Source organism: Scaptodrosophila lebanonensis, unplaced genomic scaffold (genome assembly GCF_003285725.1).
Source record: "Scaptodrosophila lebanonensis strain 11010-0011.00,11010-0021.00 unplaced genomic scaffold, SlebRS2 tig00001418-arrow-arrow-pilon, whole genome shotgun sequence".
Taxonomy (NCBI): domain Eukaryota; kingdom Metazoa; phylum Arthropoda; class Insecta; order Diptera; family Drosophilidae; genus Scaptodrosophila; species Scaptodrosophila lebanonensis.
Window position 1 is genome coordinate 414885 of NW_022060744.1, and position 21518 is coordinate 436402.

A 21518-nucleotide genomic window follows, 5' to 3' on the forward strand; every position below is an offset into this window, starting at 1 on the left:
CACACATAGACACAATTCCAATACACTATAAGTGGGCAGATATACACTCTTCACCTGAGTTCGAATACCGAGACATAATTGATCAACAACATTTTTCTATTATTAAAATTTCGTTAAATATTTTTTCGATTTTCATAATTATTGTATATTTTTGTAATTATTCTATAAAAATTAAGATTTTGCTGTTGTGCTAAATCAACCAAATAAATCTGCTTTATGGCAGTGTACATGTATTCTAGCTACTTGTAGCTAGCTATTCCAATCGCTTCCGGAATAGGTTACTATTGGTAGGTGGAGGTTCGTTACCGATGCATCAGGCTTTTATTTGCAGCGCTGGCTAAAATGGGATACCATAATTGTTTGAATTGTAAATGATGTCGCGATATAGCTTGTAAATGCATTCATATAATACATCGCTTCACTCATATAGTGTTGGAATCGAAACAAAACACACACAAAACATGAAGCATTGCCAACTGAAAACAAAACATTGCACTAACATTTTAGTTCTCTATATTGTCCAACAGACAATAAATTCACTTCAACAATTTTTATATTCAATTTTATTTTGCATATAAAACATTCCAGGCTTCAAGCGCCGGAGTCCATCGCTTGTGATTCCCACCATCTGAAAAAACATTTCGGGATACGCCATTATGCAGATATGTTGTAAGCACACATGCGATAGAGGGCTTCAAGAACATATAATTCATTTATTGGCGGTGTTTCTTGTCGCTAATCTTCTCCATAAGTATTCCAGACATCGGCTCATAGTGTCATAGTCATAGTTCATGATGGCAGGTCCGCATGGCAACACGGAGAAAACTGCTGAGAGTTGAAAACAGAAGAAGAAAGTCTAAAAACAAAACTAATAATATGCTGATAAAGTTCAAAGATGTCAAATACCGAATGCGATGATAATCAGAACGTAGAAATCATATGCAAAGAATTTCGCGGCCAAAGACAGACAATCAAGAAGCCACAATTCTGACGGTTGTTATAGGGCTGATAAATCGATATATGGCTTACGGAGAAATCCGCACGTTGAGTTAAAAGATCAATGCACTTCACCTCGGGTCGAGCAGAAATGTGGAATTTTTGTGCTATGTTTTCAGTGCCTCTTTCTTTTAGCATTTAGCATTAAGTGAGTAGATAATAGGAATTAATTATCGGGCAAAATTTGTATTTTTGTTAGACAGCAACTAATTTGCTTTACAATGCCGAATTATCTGAATGGAAATGTATGTATGTCTGTCTGTTCATCTGTTCATCTGTTTGTCTGTTTGCATATGGCAAGTCCACAAATTCATAAAACAACGACCCAAGAGTTGAACTTGGCGCAGATGCAAATCGAAGAAATTTATCAATTTATGAATTCCTGATGTTGCTTTACAGTTAGGGCTCGAGCTCATTAGCCGAAAAGATATGTAAATATATGTACATACATACGAGTATATCTGGATATGTACTATGTATGTATGTATGTATGTATAGTATATACTCGTATGCTTGTATTTAGCAATGGCCGCAAAGAACACTTTGCCCACTTAACTGATCATTCACCCCTTTGTTGGCGGCCCGCACGCACTTGTGGCCGCTGAATAATTAATTGTGAACTCGTTTGAACCAACACTGGATCCCGTCTCCCTCTTTCCATCTTTCCCTCTATCCCTTGGCCGCCATGATCATAACAAGCGATGCGCCCACCCGAGGCTAGGAACTTGGCACTGCCATCACCACTGCCATCACCATCGCAATCAGAATCTTCATTATCTTTGGCATCCAAGCAACCGTCCGTCTGCCTTCCATCCATCCCAGTTGACGTTTGACGGTTGTCCACCTCTCATGGCAGCAGCTGCCATGTGGTTGTTGATGCTGCTGTTGCTGCTGTTTCTGTTGTTTCTGCTGCTGCCCCTGATGGGGCAATGAATGATGTTGTCAACGCTATTGAAATGGTGACGGCTGCGATTTCAACTGCCTTAAGCGACCAGCTCCCTGCTCGCATGGAGCTCCCAGCTACAATCTCGAAATGCTCGCATGTTGGCCTAATAATGTCCCATTGATTTCTATAACAATCTGCCACTTAGAATGACTGTGCGAAAATTATGGGCCTCAATTTTGAGGGGATTCCAAGCTTCAGACATTTTTACACAATCATGGATGGGGCGAGCAATTTGAGCTCACTTTGCCCCCCGGGTTCTTGTCTTACCTGTACAATTTTTTCAGTTTAGCTATTACATTTTATTATACATTCTCTGTGGGTGTAAGTAATATTTTGTTGCTGCCACCAAACTTCAAATTGGCAATCGTACAACCAAGACCAGAGTGACCACTAATAGCATTCATAATACATTCAATGAGTCTCATTAGGGCTATATGATTTCGCGACTTGATTTCCCGTAGACTATAAAAGTGTAAAGTCTAAATAAATCTATATCTATACTAAACTATTCTCGTGTCAGCACTTTCGCCTAAATATTCGGAGCAATTTCGATAAATATAAATGTACTAGTGCGCATAACTTTCAATATCTTAGATTCATTTGTTCATATACTATATTGTACGCACCACATTCCTACAAATTCTTGTGCCAGCTAGTCTTAAAAGGTCTGCTTTTAGGCACTCAAAAAACTATATTGCTAGGAACACCAATGCTCCATGGGCTTTTATTTCTGTATGGCATTATAGAATATTCCTATTAGCTACTTAATTATTGACTGCCATTTGCAGCAGGCCTTCTGTGTTTCATGTTTTACAAGTATGTATTCCTAACTGAACAAGCTCTAACTGACTTCTCATGAAGCTCGAAATCTGTGGTAGGCTGTATCAGTCATCTTCGATATAAGGGTTTATGTCGAAATTGGTGTGAGTCTCCGATGGAGATCTTGGAGTTGAAAAAGCTCCGTTCTAACTATAATCAAGTAATCATAAGCTTTCGCATGAAAAAAAATGGTTCTGTAACTTCAGTCATTTCCCAGATATTAAAAACGATCAAAGAGCAAACAGCGGGCAAAAAAAGCTCTAAAACTGCTCCATGCAAAAACTGTGTTTTCTATAACTTTACAGATTCCAGATTTTCCCCATAAATATGCATGACCCTTCTTTGTTTTTTTGTTCACTTTTTTGAGGAGGCAGAAATCACAATAATGAATACGTACGCCCTTATTAGTATTCAGCATATTTGAAGCATTTTTGGTGATTAAATGCGGTCAGTGACCGGCCGAACGAAACACACAAAAAAAAAAAAAAACAAAAATGATTCTCGCTCATTTCTCCGGCTGAACTTTCAACTTGATAAACAGAATTAATAGAATAGTTCGCCATAAAAATAAAATGATTAATTTATATGCGCTGCTCCAACCGGTTTTTGAATGCTAATTGATTGGCCAAAAAGCAAATATCGGTGGAAAGATTGGAGTTCACTTTGGGGTCATAGCTGGGATTAGCAGTTGTAGTTTCTTCTTCGCTTCAACTATATTTGGATTGGGCTTGGATTGCAACTTGGCGGCAAAAACACACACACACACACAACAGAGGAAAACAAAAAAATTTATTTTTTTCGCACACTTTTGATTGAAAATCGTTTTTGTAGTTTTCATATATGATTGCATTTCTTCTCATTTCTCTTTCAGCTCTCTTTTGATTTAACAACTACAGAGCGTGGTGGGTGTCCCCGCCTCCTATGGGGCAGGCACGCTGCTATCCGACTCGATCTTGGCTTGGGCTACGATGGTGGACTCACTATTGGGCTCGACAATTGCCACAGGCTGTTGCCCATCAACAACTTCAGTGCTTTTGACAGAGGAGTCGACGTCGAGCTCCAGGGGGATCTGCGCTTCGGGAATCTGTTCAGCGCTTATTTCGGGAGCGACCTTTGTTTGCCCATCGTCGTTGACCACCTCGACGGGAATGAAGTGCTCCTTGGCCGCTGTCTTTGTATCGACCACACCTTCAGGCAGTTCCTCGGTAAGCTTCTCGGCCAGACTCAAAGCACGCCCACCTTTTCGCAACGCAAAACGGCGGTTATGATGTACCAGATCGAAGTAAGGATTAAGGTCTCCATATGCTACGTAGCGTGCATCTCCGAAAGCAGGCTGTACATTGCGCATCAGGCCAGGCTCCCCATCTTCACCAACCAGTATGTACTCTTGCTCTGAATTGTGTTGCTCAGTTGTACCCTGGGCAGCCGCTTGGGTGGAAGAAGCACCAGCTGTTTCTGCAGACGCAGTGCCCGCAGCTGCTGACATATTGCCATCCAGTTCTTCGCTACTGGCTGACGCATTCTTCATGGGCGTGGATTCCATGGTCTCTGATACAGCTGGTGCCTTCTCCACAATAGTGCCGGGACGAATGCGAGTGGGCAGCAAATTGGGCGATCCCGAATTCTTCAACGGCTTAGCTGCAATAAGGAGTGGCGTGGCTGCGGCATTTGTTGTTGTTGCCGAGGTACGTGATGGCGGAATTTGTGGGGGCTGGAAGATGTCCATGAGGGACGCATCCGCCAGCAATGGAATAGCGGCGGCTGTCAACTGTGGACGCTTCTTCCTTTTCTGTGCATTGGTATTCCGTACGGGTACAGCGCTTATTGCATTCTGAGGAATGTTTAAGATTAGAGGCTGCGCCTGAATCCCTTCAGCAAGCGAGATTGAAGACTGATCGGGGGGAGATATACCCAGCTGACTCCACGGTATCGTTATGTATTGTGTGGGACGGTTCTGACGACGCACCGGCAATGTAAGGGGTGGTTGCGGGAAAGCGCTTGCAGGAACGCGTTGCGTCTTCTTCGTCTGATAATAGGAATATCCGTTGGATGGAACAGCCACAGGACTCAAGCTAAGCAGTTCAGGTGACACATATATCGCCTGGCCGTTGCGATTTACCAGCAAAGTCGTTTGCTGGGGACGCCGCAGCTTGTTTCCACTAGTCGCACCACTAATGCCCTGCTTGCTCAGTTTTGTACCCAACTCACCGGGCGTTTGGCCGCGCGTAAACTGACGGATCTGATTAATGATGCTTTGCTGTCCACGCTGAATGAAGGTGGGCTGATTTTGAGAGCGACGTGTGGAGTGGGAGGAGCCGCTGGAAGCGCTGCCACCTGCCGCAGACTGTGTACCGTAGTAGAAGCGATTGCTATCATCGTATACATTCTCTTCGCTATCGTCATCGAACTCGGCATCGTCATCCTCCTCATCCTCACTTTGCAGCTCTTCGCTATCCTCTGCAGCCTGTGCGGCGACCTGGGATTGCTGTTCAGGACGACGGCGCTTGGTAGACTGCACCAGGGGCTGGCGTTGGGTATTATGTTGTGGTTGGACTCGGCGGCGCGTCGACTGGGACTGGGACTGAGCTTGAGAATTAGTTTGGCTCTGGGAATGAACCTTGCGACGCTGTGTCTGCGGCTTCTGCTTTTGTTGCGTTTGCGCTTGCGTCTGAGCAGGACGACGACGTTTCTGTTTATTGCTTGTTTGCTCATTGACGGCCGAAGCATTATCGGCCGCTAATGAATGCTCATTATCTTCGAACTCGTCAGTATCATTGCTGGCATCGTCTTGGGGCTCTTCATCTTCAAAATGATCATCGAAACGATGGTCATCGAAGTAATCATCATAGTACTCATCGTCTTCCAACGAGTCTAGGCGATTGAAGTTGTTATTGTTGTTGAAGGGTCGGTTGTTGAAGCGGTTGGGACGCTGGCGGTTCCTGTTATTGCCATTGAAGTTGCCATTTCCATTGCCATTGCCATTAAAGTTGGCATTGCCATTGAAGCCAGGACGCCGTCCGGGCCGCTGTTGAACTCGGACTACAATGTCGGGACGCTGAGTGGTGGTTGTTGTGGTGCTAGTCGATGTGGACTCACGCACCGGCGTGTCCACTAAGCCAGGCAATTGCTGACCAGCTGCAGCCAGACGATCGCTGAACCAACCGGAGACGGAACCAGCCAGCGAGGAGATGGACGGCAAACTCTGGGCAGGATTCATGCTGAAGAACCAATTGTTATTCGCCGGCGTATTTGCTGGAGTGGCCTGCTTGCCCTGGAGCTGCTCCTCAATACCCGCTTGGCGGGGCTTGAAGGCGATCAATGGATGAATGATGAAGTCAGCCACTGTGTGTGGTTGGGTGGACTTTTGTTGACCTAGGCTGTCTGGATTGACCATTATGGTGTCATCAGCGGTGGCAACTGAAGCTTCCCTGACCACCGCAGGTGGCCTATCGGTGGGCGCATTGCTGGGCTCGTCTGCACCTTAACCACAACCGTAACCACACACCACAACCACAACATCATGCACATAAAAAAATAAGAAAAAAAATATAGTACACAACATTTTTGGATGATCACATGAATTGCACATTTAAAGGTTGCCTACCAATCAGCGCCATGTCGGCAATGGGAGATTCAGTGGACTCCTCAACCACAGACGCCTCAACGGCACCAATGGCACCAGCGGTAGCAGCGGTAGCAGCGGCTCCCACTGATGGCGCCACAGTGGTGGACACCACAGCGGCGTGACACGCATTCGCGACCAGAAGGGCGCACAGAGCAATAAAAATGGTGGCACTCGACATTTTTCTTTTCGCTTTCCTTTGCGAGATACGGGCGCCTAGTGCATTATACAATTCCTTAAGCGGTTCATAAACACATGCACCACCTGTACACAAACACACGCGCACACACTAAGACGAAACTAGATGCTTGTTGAGTTGTTTGTTCTTCTTGTTTTGTGAGTTTGTTTCACTTTTCTTATTGTTCTATTCGTATTTTGCTTTTCCTTCGTTTCTTATTCGTATATTAAGCTCGCCCTATCGATGGTCCACAGACAGACGATTCTTTTGGCCAACTGCTTCAGCGTGCGCGCCGACATGAGCTTTTTATGTTGCGGGTAAAACTTACAAAAAAAAAACAAGCTCCGAAGCTCGCCGGTCATTCAGCGAGAGAGCGGTCGTCGGTCGTCCATCGGCGGTCGACGGTCAGCGGTCAGCGGCCACCGACCAGCCGCCGGCGGCCACGTGAAGTTTTGACACCGTGCTGTCTCAGTTGACCGTTGGGCGCGCCTCAGAGTTCAGAGTTGATCGATGATGTCCATTCAACTTTGGAGCTCTGCCAGTTGTCGGAAATATGTATATATATGTGTATTCATGAATGTTTGTGTTCTCATTTGCTAATCCATACGCTGACTTTCGGCGCTCGGGTCAATTCGAAGTCATAGTTCCAAATGAAGAAACTCATTTGAAAAATGTATTCACCATTTTTGGCATACTCGTTTGAACTTTCCAGATATGGCATTTAGTATACTCGCATGTACTTATTTGGTAGCTCAAGATACACCCTACATTCTGCTACAAGGTTCTTAATAACTGCTTGTTACATATAGTCGTTATTTTTTATCCCGTGTCGCCTATCAAGATGCTCTACAAGTAAATAAAATAACTCAAACGTTTTCAGAAATCATTGACCGTTACTACTCTTATTATAATAAATAGTGGATTTAAGATATTTGTGTAGGATTGAACAAGAGAGAACGCTATAGTCGAGCAAGCCCGACCGCTAAATATCCTTTATCCACTCCCACAAAAAAGAAACAAATTTTTCATAATTTTTTAAAAGTTGCTTTAAAAAAATTTAATTAATTAATTAAATTAAATAGAAATATTCAGTACATACATACATAAGTGGAGACTATATACTACATATATGCAGTCTCAACAGTACAGAAATAAGTCAACGCAGCAACCACAACAGCTGTGGACAGAGCTTGGGCAGAGGTTACTTTTATAGCTGAAACTCGGCATACGGACACATAGTCATTAACAAGATACACTTACCGATTTTGAGTTCAAAGTTCTAGGAATTACGGAAGTTATAGGAAATCGTAAAGATTTGGTCGCGAAATTTTCGGGACCAAACCGCTTCTCTAATACGGCTGCTTTATTAGATAGACACAGAAGCTTCAGAATATTTATAGCTAAGATGTGTGGTCGATGTTCGGCCAAATATAGGTAAAATGCATTAATAGTGCTTAAATGTATTAAATAATACAATGATATAGTATATAACGAGTTCTTAACATCTATTAACTTAATGTTTGCAATAATATATCACTTTGGACATTGAATATTGAGAGTATTTTTTACATACCTCTAGCACAATAGATCTGCCAATCAGAATTTTGGAAAGCCAAGTTTATACTCGCATATATTTCTGTTTGATTTCCCCAAGCGATTTCCAGATGCTTCCCTAGCACATGGTAGTTGATGGAAAGGGTTCCTATTGATCATCCTGCGCTGATGAAGTCGATCGCTCGCTGGATCTGGAAGGTGGTAAGAATAAGAAAAAAACGTTTTTAAGTTCAATGAATAGGATTCGGACGACAGCTGAAGTTGCTAAATATTACGGAAATTTCTTACGCTAATGGAAAGGAGTAAAGAGTAAGAGCCTACGTACTATACATATAAATAATTTGTTTGCTTTTTCGTTGCAATATACTACTATATGATTGTGCCGATTCTAGCTATCTGCAATCCATTGTTGTGTCCCATTACGTCCATTTCAAAATGTATCGGCTAAAAAAATTGCCATTAGTCTGTTCATAGATAGAAAATCCATTTTCTGTTTCGACATCTTCCAACTGTGTTCATCCCACCGACCAAGAATACATTTTGTTGTAATTAAAAGCGTATTGATATGTTGTGGTTTTTGAAGTTCAGCGTTCGTTGAAAAATTCGGAGAGCTACGACCGCGTTTACACGATACGTGTTTGCCACGAAGTTCTTCGTGGTTTCGTGAAGTTGTTCGTGTTTCAGGCGAAGTAAGCCCTGCTTGAACTATGTCTCGATAGATTTAAACATAAATTAAGAGGAACTTGATTAATTTTGCTTCTATTTGGACTGAAATTGTGGAATTGGAAAATGGCTGAAGAGCAGTAACGAGACGACTTGCTGGATGCTGAAACTCTAACATTCTTAAGGTGGTTGTTCGGGGCAGCATTAAAATGCAAATCACTAACGGTTTGTTTTGACTGGTGAGGTTGATAAAGCTGTTTCGGTACCAAAAGTGTGCCGCATAGTTGCAGATTCCTGCATGAGCGGATTGCTGTCGATTTCTTTCAACGGGTAATCAGTTCTCTATTTTTAAATTGTGTCGAAAATAGCAAACTTTCTTCAAATGTACAGTTGATACTTTGACCTCTACGTTGAACTCGCCAGATAAAAGAAATCGGCCAGGAGCGAAACTTTCTTCGTCGCCTACCTACTAGTCTGCACACATACACACACACACACAGACACACGCACACTTACACATGCCCAGAGACAGACTAATGAGTATTTATACCTTTATTATGCATTTCCATTAGCAGTGCCTGCGGTCGCAGCTTCACTTTTTGCGCGACCAGCTAATGAATACATTTGGCAGCATCTTCTCAGCTTCATTTAGCATAATTTCGTTGTTAAAATATTTTTTTATGTCCAACGTAATGAGCCACAAATTTCTTTGAGATTCTGCGGCCATCGCCATGAAGCAGACGCTGTAATTTCTTCTATCCTCCCGCTCGCTGTCATCATTTAAATTATGACCACTGCCCTCAACTAACTTGTAAGCTCATCCATGCCATGAGCAAATTAATCCCAATATGCATATGCAAAAATTATAATTGGAAACCACAGTCAATGATTTGGTCTCCGAGTTTGGGATGGCCTGGCCTGCAAAGCAGTTCTATGAACTTTACTAAGATTGGGGTCAGTTCCACCACATAAGGTGAAAGGTCTCGAGTGCCTAATAAAATGGCAATCACGTGCTGTGATCTGTGTATCTGTAAATTGTTCACATTACATATATAGTTTGGCCAAGACTTCTTAAGTATATAAATACACAATTAAAAACAGTATGCATCGAAATGGAGTGATAAAAGGGACTACAAAAATAAATAAGAAAATAATGAAATATGTGTCTTTTATATTAAAATGCTTAATTAAAACAACCCACCCTCTGTACACAAAAATAAAAAAACCTAAAATTAATTTTCAAAAGATGTAATTAATTAAATAAATTATATATAAAATATTCAACACTTGTATACATAAGTAAGTGTTTAGGTACAGTTTCAACAGCACACATACATTTACATCAGAATCATGCGTGTTTATATGCGTGTAATAAGTTAAAGCAAAAGTTAACAGAGATTATATTTATGGCTATAACTTTCTTCACAATTGACCTATCATGGTGAAACTTGGCATACGGACACTTAAACACTAACCGAATAACTTATTACCAATTTGAAATTCCACGAATTACAAAAGTTATAAAAAGTAATTAATAGCGCGGGAGTGGGGGGGGGGGTCAGCCACGCCTCCTTCTGCGTGTTACATACATTCGCACGAAGCTAGTATTCCCTTTCACCTTTTACGTACGTAGGGTATACAAATCACGAAGCTTTATAGATTATTCTGTTTTTTGTTGATCAGTAATATTAAATTGCTTGGGGATCCTTTCCCGCCTTTCGGCCGCTGTCTCTAAATACATTAAAATTTTGGCCGTCAACATTTGACTTATTGCTAATTTCACTTTTGACCCCAAAAGCTGTTGACCATCTACGAGTATGCTTTCCCCTGCCTTGTTCTGCCCTGTTCTGCTCTGCTCTATTCTGGTCTGGACTGCTGTGGCAGCAACCCGCTCATCATTTTCGTGTCATTGAATCGTTGTCTAACCCAACGCATTGCGGACAACTTTCCACAGTGATGGTGGCGGCTCTGATGACCCGAAATGCAAATTTTCACAAGCAATTTTTGGCCAAATTTCGCCACTGTTGTTCTGTGGCAAATTGGCCGAGCGGCTGGTGGCTGATGGCTACGTTTGGAACGGGAACCGCGCACATTGCGTTGAAAAAAAAAAAAAAACGAAAATTTTACAATTTTACCGTATGTCGAAAGTTCGGGTCTAAATTAAAATTTCACAGCTTTGGAAGACAAAAGCAAACCGTTTAAGGAAATACACATACGAGTATGCATCTGTGTTTGTGTCTCATATGTATGCAAATAGGTTTCAAATATGCGTTGAAAGAGGTTTCTGTTGAGCTCAACCACAGACAATCATAAAATACTTCACATACATTGAATTCATATTTAATGTTGTATATCATTTTATTCTTGAACAGCAACTGCTTCACTGTTCGAGAGTGATTGCAACAGTGCTTGGATGCCTGTGGACTAGGGAAGACAGCGCTAAGCAGACGCACTGGGCCGCCCTATTGGCTGGTACCCCTCGTTCAACTGTTAGCCCACATGTCCATGCGTCCGTTTGTCGGCTTCGGTCATTTTGGGGCGGCTGCCGCGTTTACGCATAAATCAGTGCGAGCTGCGAGCTGACTGTCGCTGGGTTGGACGACGAAGATAACGACTGCGACTTAGACTAAGACTGCTTAGACATTTGCATAGTTTAATGATTTGCCATTTTGACTCAATATGTGGCCCATTTTTCTTATTTGCCATTTGCATGACGTTTCGCCTACTAACTATTGTTCTACTTCGATGCGAAAGTCAACGAGCAACAAACGTGAAACGGCTAAAGAGATTTTTACGATGCCGATGGCACGGGGCTTGGAGTTTTGGGGACTGTGCTCCGTATAAAATGCGTTTGGATTGGCACCTGTTGAACCATTTTATAGACACGCTTGCCCAGCGACACACGTCACACGATTCTTCAACACCGCAAGAGAGCATACGCCCAACAAATCACCACAAATTAGAGATCAGAACCACTCGGAGATTTCGCATCATCGCTATAAGATATGGCAATCAAGCTGTTAGCCTTTTTGGCCATTTTCTGTGCCCTGACAATCGCCTACAGTGATGGTAAGTAGTAGAAGTTGCATAAATTGTGCATCTAAATGAAATACTCTTCAAATATTATCGCGTGGTTTCACAGCCCGTCACGTATCTGGACATCGTGAACGCACACAGCACGGCCAGCAACACCGCGCACTGATTGCCAAGCCCCATGTGGCACAGACTCGCGTCTTTCCAGGTGCCGTGGCCATCAAGAAGCTGGTCCTCCTGAAGTTCAAGAAAATCGTGCCAATCTCACTGATCCTGCTCAAGTCCAGCAACGAGAACGAGGCTGAATTGGTGCCCGTCTATCCTACCGATCAGATACCCACGAATGTGCAATTCATACCCACGCCCAATGGCATTTCGGGCCACAAGGATGTCCAGGCCATTGCCATACCCAGTGAACTGCACGACCAACTTCAAATTAATGGCCTCTCGAACCTCGAGAACATTGAGGCCCTTCTACAGAACAGCGCCATTTCCTCGTCAGATGGTGATAGCGAAACGACTCCCATTGGCAGCAGCATTGCAGTGGCCCAACCTGAGGATGCCCCTCTGAACGTTGCCGAAAACGACGAGGACCAGATACTAGAGGGCGCCAGTGTGGAGCAGCAGTCAGCTGGTAAGCCAACCGCTGGTCTGCGCCGCCTCTCTGCCGATGAGTTGGTGCGCTCTGGAGTGCGCAACTCGGCCCAACAGCTGCAGACGAGCGTCGAGGAGATTCCCCTGCTGCTCTACTCCGCGACTGATGGAGCCCAGTATGCGCATGGGGCCGCCGGACACTTCAGTGGACGTCGGTACGTGGCGGCCACGCCAGCCCGTCAGCGTCAATAGCTCTCCTAGGGAGCGACAATTTAGTCTAGGCATAGTTTCAACTTAGCTCAAAGCTTCAGTGGTTGGGGGTCGCTCTTCTATAGACCCATTAGTATTTACTTGCTGGGATATTGCTATACATACTCTACAAACTGTGCTTATTCGCCTACCTACATACATATTCATAAAATTTTTTTTGCTTATCTTTAGACTGAACTGAATATAAATTAACGTTATGAAGAATGACAAAAGGTGCATTGCCATGTGTTTCTCTATCTCTTTTGCCCTGCACCATGGGACAAAAGGTTACAGTTCATGCGCTAAAATGAAAAACAGAACTATGCTCAGAAAATCACACATCAATACACATAGTACTTCAATTTAAGAAGGGGCCGACTCGCACCAACTCTTTGCATATATTATATACGAGTTCTGTCAGAATATAAAATATCAGCTTCCCTGAGCTTAAACTAACTATTTGGAATGTGTGATCAGATTCGATCTGGATATGAGTTGGTTTTTGTCAGTTGTGCTCTGGTTTACTGATATAAAAGCGCGCAATTCAGGAGAAATGAATGCATAATTGATGTCCAGCTTATTTATAAAAACTGTAAGCACATTGGTTTCTGATTTTCGATCTACTTGATCAATCAGGCTTATGACTAAGTAAATGAGAAAGTACATATTCCTATATACTTAGTATACTAGCTATGGAAATTATTTAATTATCCGACGCTTTTTCCTCAAAATGGCCGGCATGCATCTGCTGGAGATAATGTCCGGAGATCCCATAGTGGGGCTGACGGCGCATCAGCTCCGGTTGCTCACTGTGGGCGGCCAGCCAGCCTTGTTTGGGCTTATCAGCCACAGTGCCTGCAGTTATCAGAGGGGGGTACTGTCGCTGTTGCTGGCGTTGGGACTGACGTGACATGTTGTATCCTGCAGCCTGTAAATTTCTCTGGTTTTTTGTCCGTATTTTCTGTTCTTTTTTGCCATGGCCAGGCACAAAGCTACTCACAAGCATACACATGAAAGCGAGGCACAAAGGCTCCTGCCATATTGTAAGGAAGTCAGCGGCACAAAAAGGCACAACAAAGGCAGCGACAACTACACCAACATCAACAATAACAACAACAACAATGCCTAAGAGCAAAACAACAACTTCATTCCATTGCAGGCCATGTGACAGTGAAGCCGCACACACACGTCACGGGTTTATGCGTTCAGGCTAGCACCATTTAAATTCTTCGTAATAGCTTGCGTTAGTCTAGTTCTGATACAACCCATTGTCCTTTTCTACATTTCGTATTTTATATTCTCCATCGTGTTGGTACAACCTAAGATTTGTTTTGTAAAATGACTTTTCTTTTATGTCTTTTATGTTTTCCTTTATGTCTATACTTTATGCACCTATGTTCACAGGAGAAGATAGTTCCAAGTGCGGGTATCCTTAAATTTCTAAAAAAAAAAAAAAATTACTACACATACAACCCCTAGTTTAGACATATTTGTAGAACTTGTCACTTTGACACACAAACATTTTGAAAAACATCTTATTTAATCATCTACAAATACCATAACGTTTTGGGTGGGTTTTTCTTATTTGTACTTGCAAAACGAGCTTCTACAAAATTATGGTAATCGATGGAATACTACCTCCGAGCGATGATATGTTCTAAATGCTTTACTTACACTTGGGCGTTATTGAAATGAAACTTTGAACTTTGTTCACTAACATTCTGCAATCTGCATTGCAGCAATTTTTGTCATTGTCAGTACCCCAACAATTTATGTAATCAGTAAACGACAGAACACACAACTTTGTGCGATCCGAAGAACTTATAGGAGTACGACACCTTGTACTACTTCCATGATATATGGCTGATAGGCTTTTCTGAGCATTGCAATACACGCTGGCATTTACGAATTAGAACAAATTATGAAATGAGGTTTTCGAGAGAAATGAACCTCGCATAAACCCATAAGCAGGCTGACATGGATAGGCTCACATGGGTATATGCTGGCATGACTACAGATCCCTTTCAGCTCCCCCTCCTTCTTTTGCGCTGCTGAAAATCCACTGCTTGTCTTATTTAGCGCATTTTTGACAGTCGCCTTTTGTGTTGCCACGGGAGCCAAAAAACTGACACAAAGCGCTGACATTATGCGAGACTTTTTTAGAATATGCAAAAAAACAAAAAAAAAACAAAAAATGAATAAAAAAAATATGAGGAAAATCGGGAAGAAATCGGAACAGCTTTTTTTCGTCCGCATTCAGCGTCCAAAATACGGCGGTGGCACATAAATGGGAACACGTCGATTGTCCCCAAAGTACCGACCACAGGGCGGTGGTCCGTAGTAGGTGTAGGAACAGACAGTGCAGCAGTTGATGGGCGGAGTCACTATCACCACAGGTGGACGACGCGGTGGTGGCGGCGGTGGTGGTGGTGGCCGTATCGGTGGCGTTGGTCCGATGCTGCAGCAAACCTGCGGAGGTGCCGGTACCGGTACCGGTGGTGGCACTGGAAAGACCGGCACAATCGGGTATTGGCAACAGCGGTTTTGTTGAAAGGCCTCAAGCGTGCAGGGGTTTACGCACGAATTGAAGAGATTGTTAACCAAATCGGAGATGAAGCTGAAGGTGCGACCCTGTCGCTCACTGATATCTATGCTGCCGAATGTATCGATGGATGTGTTGTCTGGTCGCAGATCCTCCAGACGCTCCACGTGATGCATTTTCAGGGTGTCGAACTTATTGCTGGTGTTCACAAAGGATCGCATTGGCTGCAATCGATGCAGACGCATCGGCTGGTGGTTGCGTGAGTCCACTGGGAGCAAAGTTTGGAATGAGAAGGGCGTATGAGTGGCAAAGAACAAGAAAGCACCTAAAATAAATCATTCACTAGAAACTATAACTTCTCAGCTGTTGTAATGTCTTTTCTCAGGCACTGGTTCCCAAACTAACTAATTACATTTGCAAACTAAAACAATTGTCTAAATAAATTCTCTGACACTCATCCACTGACGATTCGACGAGGTATCAAAACTTTCGCCCTTCACACTTTTCAATTCTATTCTATCGCTTATACACGTACTCGCTTCTATTCCATCACGTTCTACAGACGGAGAAGAATCGATATATAGTGTTTGCATTTTGTTTCCATTCTCGTTCCAAAAATCCTTCCCAAGTTATGTGCATAAGTATTTCAGCAGTAAGACTAGCTTTATCTGGTGCGCTGGGGGGTGTTTCGGTGCCCCCTTTAAAAAGTATACACCTCTCATATGAACTCACGAAATATTGTTTCTGTTGCTTCTTTTGTGCAGTGCTTGTCTCATATGACTTTTAACAATATTTGTGCGACATTTTCACATCAACGCACTAGCTGTGGCAGCCTAAAAATAGGCAATACTTGTACTATTCTTAAATACAGAAAGCCAAATCACATCCCATGGTGCACGATGATGGTGCGTCACAGTGCTGCAAGGTGTGGTGCTTAAAATTAACAAATGCATTTTTATTCGGTGCTTACAGTGACAAAAAACAAAAAAAAAGTGGTGTACGAAAAAAGTTGTCAGTTGAATAAACATGATTATTAACTAACCACGGAAATTGTTGAAACCACCCAAAACATTGCTGTTGGAATTGGCACCACCGGCGATTCCGCTATTGGCGCCAGCATTGGCTCCTGCGCCGCTGCCACCACGATTGGCGGCACCACCTGCCGAAGCATTTGCACTGGCATTGGCACTCTGACCGCCTTGACTGGTGGCTGTGGCGCTCGAGGAAGCCGAATTGGTAACGAAGCCATTGGGGCCGCGTTGGGAGGAGATGTTGGCATTCGTATTGGCCGCAGCATTTCCCTGTCCATTGTTTCCCTGAAGAATGGACTGACTGTTGGCTCCCGAAGTTACCGTCTGCCGATTACCCTCCCGTTCCACCTGCGTATTGGTGTTGGCGATGTTCGTGGCTGAGCCAAACTGATTGTTATTCGTCGAAGTAGATCCGCTGTTCGATCCGATCGTCTGTCGATTGCCCTCCTGCGTGTGCAGCGTGTTGGCATTGGAGCTAGTCGCTTGCTGCTGTCCCTGCTGGAAGTTCAACGACTGGCTCTGGGCGTTGTTCGATTCGCGTGTACCTGCCGCATTCACCGTTTTCTGTTGGTTTGTGTTCGCCGAGCTCACCTGTCCTCGATTGCCATCTTGCGCAAGATTCGAGCTAATACTTGAGGTGCCCTGATCACTGGTGAAGCCATTGGGTCCATTTTGGCGATTAGAGTGTGAGTTCACGGCGGCCTGCTGGTTAAAACCGGGGCCACCATTTGCATTTGCCGCTCCCTGGGTCCCTTGCTTTCCTGGCTGTTGGAAGCTAGGACCGCCGAAGCCACCAAAGCCGGGCTGCTGGAAGCCGCCAAAGCCGGGCTGCTGGAAGCCACCAAATCCGGGCTGCTGGAAGCTGGGCTGCTGAAAGGCTCCAGGACGACCAAACTGACGACGAGGGCGATCAAAATCGAATTCGAAGTTACCAAAGTTTTCCTGCGGATAGCCGAAGGGTACGAACTGCGCCCGACGCTTTGGTCGACTGAGACGACTGGCAGGCCTATTAATGGTGGATAGCTGCCTATAGCCCACAGGTGTACGTCGCCGACGTGGCAAAAATGGCCCTCTGATACCACCGAGAGTGCTGCCCTGAGTGATGGCATTGCCACCAAAGCCGCCAGTATTCGCAGATGTCTGGCCGAAACGTGTACGGCCCACAGCATTGGAATTGGTTCGGGTGTCCGTGACACTGACGCCACCATATTGCTGTGTGTTTGTCTGCGCGTTGCTGTTGGCACGGGCCTGCGCTCCCCTGCCTTGTGCGTTGACCTGAGCCTGCGACAAGGAGTTGCTGTTGGCCACATTGGGATCCAGATCGAGATTAAGTAGACCCAGGCCTAGGCGCACATCTCCATCAGGTCCACGCTGCAATCCGAAGCCGTTTCTTAAATTTTGCGGCGACAGTGAGGCACCAAGTCCCACATCACCCACACGGAACTGGTCGGAAATGCCTCCGGACACAGCACCATTCGTGTTGGTGCGCGTTCGTGTCAGCGTGTTGCCAATCTCGAGGCCTCCCAAATTGATCTCACGCGTTTGCGCATTACTATTCGCAACGCTGCGTTGTCCACCTGCCGTTTTGGTCACGGCCCGTGAGTTGGACACACCCTTTGTTAGTTCCACATTGCCAAAGTCAACATTACGTTCGTAAGCATTTGTATTGGCTTTTGACACGGACCCTTGGCGAGGACCGCGGATGACGCCTTGCTGCTGCTGGTAGGGTTGTTGGATGAATCCTGGCCGCTGGAAGGGACCGCCAGCAAAAGGCAAAAATTGTGCCTCAGCTGACAAAAAAACATACGATAGTCTTTAATAGGCGTTTTATTAATATAACGTTAGTTAGCATAGTGGTCTTGATCATCTTATTAGCTTCCCAGCTACGACGCAACGCAAACGCTCTTTGATTTGCAGTTAATCTCAAACGACAACAAAAAACATACTACCAAAAAGCAATGGATTTCGAGAGATTGGCATAGACTGTGCTCAAAAATTGAAAAGTTGGTGCAATCTTATGTAGCATATATATATATTTTATATTTTTTTGATGAGACTTATGTAACGAGTTGAAGACGTCATTTTTCATATGACTTTTCACCCGAAGTGTTCACTTCACTTCCTAATGGAATAAAACAGAACCGTTTCTTTCTTATCCACAAAAACTCGCAAAGGTTTTTTCACCATCAGATTCATGTTCTAGCAACTGGTAAGGAAACTGGGTATTGTTCTATCAACTACACAAAACTAAACGTTAGGATGATTGAGGAAAATCGAAAATCGCACTGAACTGTTTTACTTGGTTTTGCACAAAGTGGGACTTTTTCTGCATATGTTGTTCATGTTTTTAGATCTTTCAAAAGCTCCGTCTGAGATCCACGTGGATGTAGTCCGTTTCCAGGGGAAACACATTAAAGTAACTCCAAATTGATCCCGAAACGTTTGTTCAGGTATTTTCCAATGCAAGGTAGGAAAGTAGGACGGACAAGCAAAACGAACCAAGAGTGTGTGTTTCTCTCATACAGGTGAAGTTCCTCAATTTTTGACCATTCCAATTTGACTGGTCGATATAGGGATATATGTATATACTGGGACATGCGTTGTGTGTGTGTGTGTGTGTGTGTGTGTGTGTGTGCGGGCCTATGTGGTGGTGGTACCGCCGTCGCATCGCTGCTTGCCAAGATGAATGGAAAAGTTTTGGCAGCTGCAAAACTTTGTAAATTGTTTGAGATATTAAAGGTAAACATATCCGTGCCTCTCTCGCTGGCGCCAACATGAAAACCCCATGCATTTATAATCCCCAGCAAGAACAACAACAGCAGCGGCTACAAAAATAACAACAGGAACAGGCTCAACAAAAAACTTGTTCCGCACGCAGCTCCCTTCATCGCCAGCATGCCAGCACTCCAGCGCTCCAGAGCTCCAGCAGGCCCCCTGCTTCTTTGTCTTATTTTTTCGATGGTTTCTAATTTGAATATCATTAAATTTTTCTACAGTTGCGGTTTTTGTTTTTGAAGCTTGTTTGCCGTATTTTTTATGCGCAAACGTTCAGAGAAAGTTTCCTGCGTCTTAGCACAATTTGATTTTGGCTCATGTAGTAAAAGTTCAAGATGCTGAAAAGTATCCGTTTAATCTGTGCATTCAAATCAGGCCTAAGTGCTTCAGCTCATACAACCATGCAAGCCTCAAAATCTGGTTAGAACAGAAAACTGTAAACATTGCGTTCTCTTCAGAAACCATTTTGATTTCAGATTGCATTTCCCTCTATTTTGCTTTTGGTAACAACGAATAACAACGAAAAATACTCGTAAAATATTTGATCATTTAATGGGATGAGTTAATAGAATGAGATAGAATAGAAATTAAAAAAATAAAAAAAGTTTTAAGAACATTTTATGCTAAAACTCAGTGGTATATATATTCTTGATCAACGTGACGAGAGAAATCGTTCTAGACATGTCCGTCCGTCTGGATGAGCGCCTGGATTTCGGAAACGGTTGATCGGTTGATGGTATACAAGTATAGACGCTCCCTGTCCCTACACGAGCTTATATTATTTTTCTGATTTTCTATACCTTCTCCCCCCTACAGAATTTCGTCAATACTGTCAAAATTTCAAGCTCGCAGTCTTCTATATGTAATTATCTACTTTGGTTTTAAATTTATTAGCTAGGGACGCGTATAATTCAGTGACGGAAGTTTGTCTGGGTACAGGGTATTTCACTGTCGGGCTTGCTCGACTGAAGCGTTCTCTCTTTTTTCCAAATATCTTTCTCATATCTGCAGTGTGCTGCTAATGCGGATCTATTCTTTACTTATTTATGGACTTTTTTTTTGCGAATTGAGTACAAACCCCACTTGTTACTGTTGTGCGAAATTCTACAGAAAGCCGGAGAAGGAGTGTAAATGTACTCGTATGTGTGTAATAGCATATCGGGCTGCAACAGAAGACGGAAGAAGGCCGGCAGAGGGATAACTGTTATTTGCGGCTCATGATCAGGGATTTTTGCCAATGTCGGCCAATGTTTGCGATGTTGCTGAACGTGGGCTTTTATGTAATGCTGCCTAACTGAAATTATCCTTTTCTAATAATTTTGTTGCTGCTGCTATTGTTGCTGTTATCGTTGCTGCTACTGTTTTTGTTGTTGTTGTAGTTGTTGTTGTAGTTGTTGTTGTTGTTATGTGTTGTGCCTTTTACGCGGGCGTCAAAATGCAACGCACGTAGGCACAAAATCCAGCGATAATTTTGCAATTATTGCTGTAATAACAATGGCCAACATATCCACAAACCACACAACACACACCAAGGAGCGTGCGCTTTTTTGTTTTTGAATTTTAGGATGTTGCAGACATGTACACACACACACACACACACACGCAAGCAAACAAGCTCGCACACGCGCTCACACACACAGATACATATATAAATATTTACCTTGTGGTTGACAAACTGTGAGCAGACACACAATTAATCCAAAAAATGCGTAACGCATCCTGACGATGTGTTGCCGTCGTATCCGTGCCGTCGCTGATATATACGCACTGGCGTGTGTATATACGTGTAGGTTTATGGGTGTATGGATGGCTGCTTGGATGTCCGTGTGAATGGGAAATCCGCAGCATATATGTAAATATGTTTTGGGAATGTGCGCTAATTTCTGTTGCGAAAACAGGCACGTTGTCAGTGTTCCGCTGCCTCTTCTTTTGTTGCTGTTGTTGTTTTATTGCTGCAGCTCCTAGCGATGTTCGGTATATACGGATATATGTATATAGTATATCGACGCGATAAATTCTTTACTGTACCGCACGTGTTGTACGTTAGGCATCCGTTGGCATTCTAAACCCTGCGCTGGCTTGGTAATCGAGCTTTAAACTAAACAATAATTAGCGCGTTTTATTGATTAGATGCTGACGATGACGATGATGCTGACGCCGACGCCGACGCCAAAGTCGGCGCCGACGCTGCAGCTAATGTGGACGCCAACGCTGGCCGGACTATCAACACCGACACCAACACCAACGCACTGAGTTGTGTCGGGCTGATCTTCATCGGTGGCAGTGTTAGCCACATTATTAGTGCTATGATTACACACACACACACATACACACACACACACACACATACTCACAGACACACTCGAACAGTTTGGGCTTCGTACACACACAGTGGTAAGTAAAATTGAATGTTGAACAGGTTGTGTTTGGGCCGCCTGCCCCTCCCCCTCCCCCTCCACCAACGCCCAAAAATTCTGGTCAGACTTGTTTCCGCTCAAACAGAACAATAGCAACAA

General features: G+C 43.7%; 3 protein-coding genes across 3 annotated transcripts; 1 reads left to right on the top strand and 2 right to left on the bottom strand.

Moving 5' to 3' along the window:
• Nucleotides 1–3680: 3680 nt before the first annotated feature.
• Nucleotides 3681–6564, bottom strand: LOC115633373. The gene is made up of 2 exons (XM_030530817.1): nucleotides 6349–6564; nucleotides 3681–6230 (listed from the first exon to the last, which is right to left on the bottom strand). The coding sequence occupies exons 1-2, from the start codon at nucleotides 6562–6564 to the stop codon at nucleotides 3681–3683; spliced, it is 2766 nt and encodes a 921-aa protein (XP_030386677.1).
• A 5219-nt stretch (nucleotides 6565–11783) lies between these two features.
• LOC115633359 lies at nucleotides 11784–13737 on the top strand (the record flags this gene model as incomplete). The annotated part of the gene is made up of 3 exons (XM_030530799.1): nucleotides 11784–11847; nucleotides 11921–12639; nucleotides 13723–13737. Coding segments are annotated over exons 1-3 (798 nt in total), but the record flags the coding sequence as incomplete, so codon positions are not given.
• A 2393-nt stretch (nucleotides 13738–16130) lies between these two features.
• Nucleotides 16131–20947, bottom strand: LOC115633290 (uncharacterized transmembrane protein DDB_G0289901). The gene is made up of 2 exons (XM_030530702.1): nucleotides 20663–20947; nucleotides 16131–18017 (listed from the first exon to the last, which is right to left on the bottom strand). Exons 1-2 carry the CDS (start codon nucleotides 20718–20720, stop codon nucleotides 16234–16236), a joined length of 1842 nt encoding a protein of 613 aa, XP_030386562.1. The 5' UTR covers nucleotides 20721–20947; the 3' UTR covers nucleotides 16131–16233.
• Nucleotides 20948–21518: the final 571 nt, after the last annotated feature.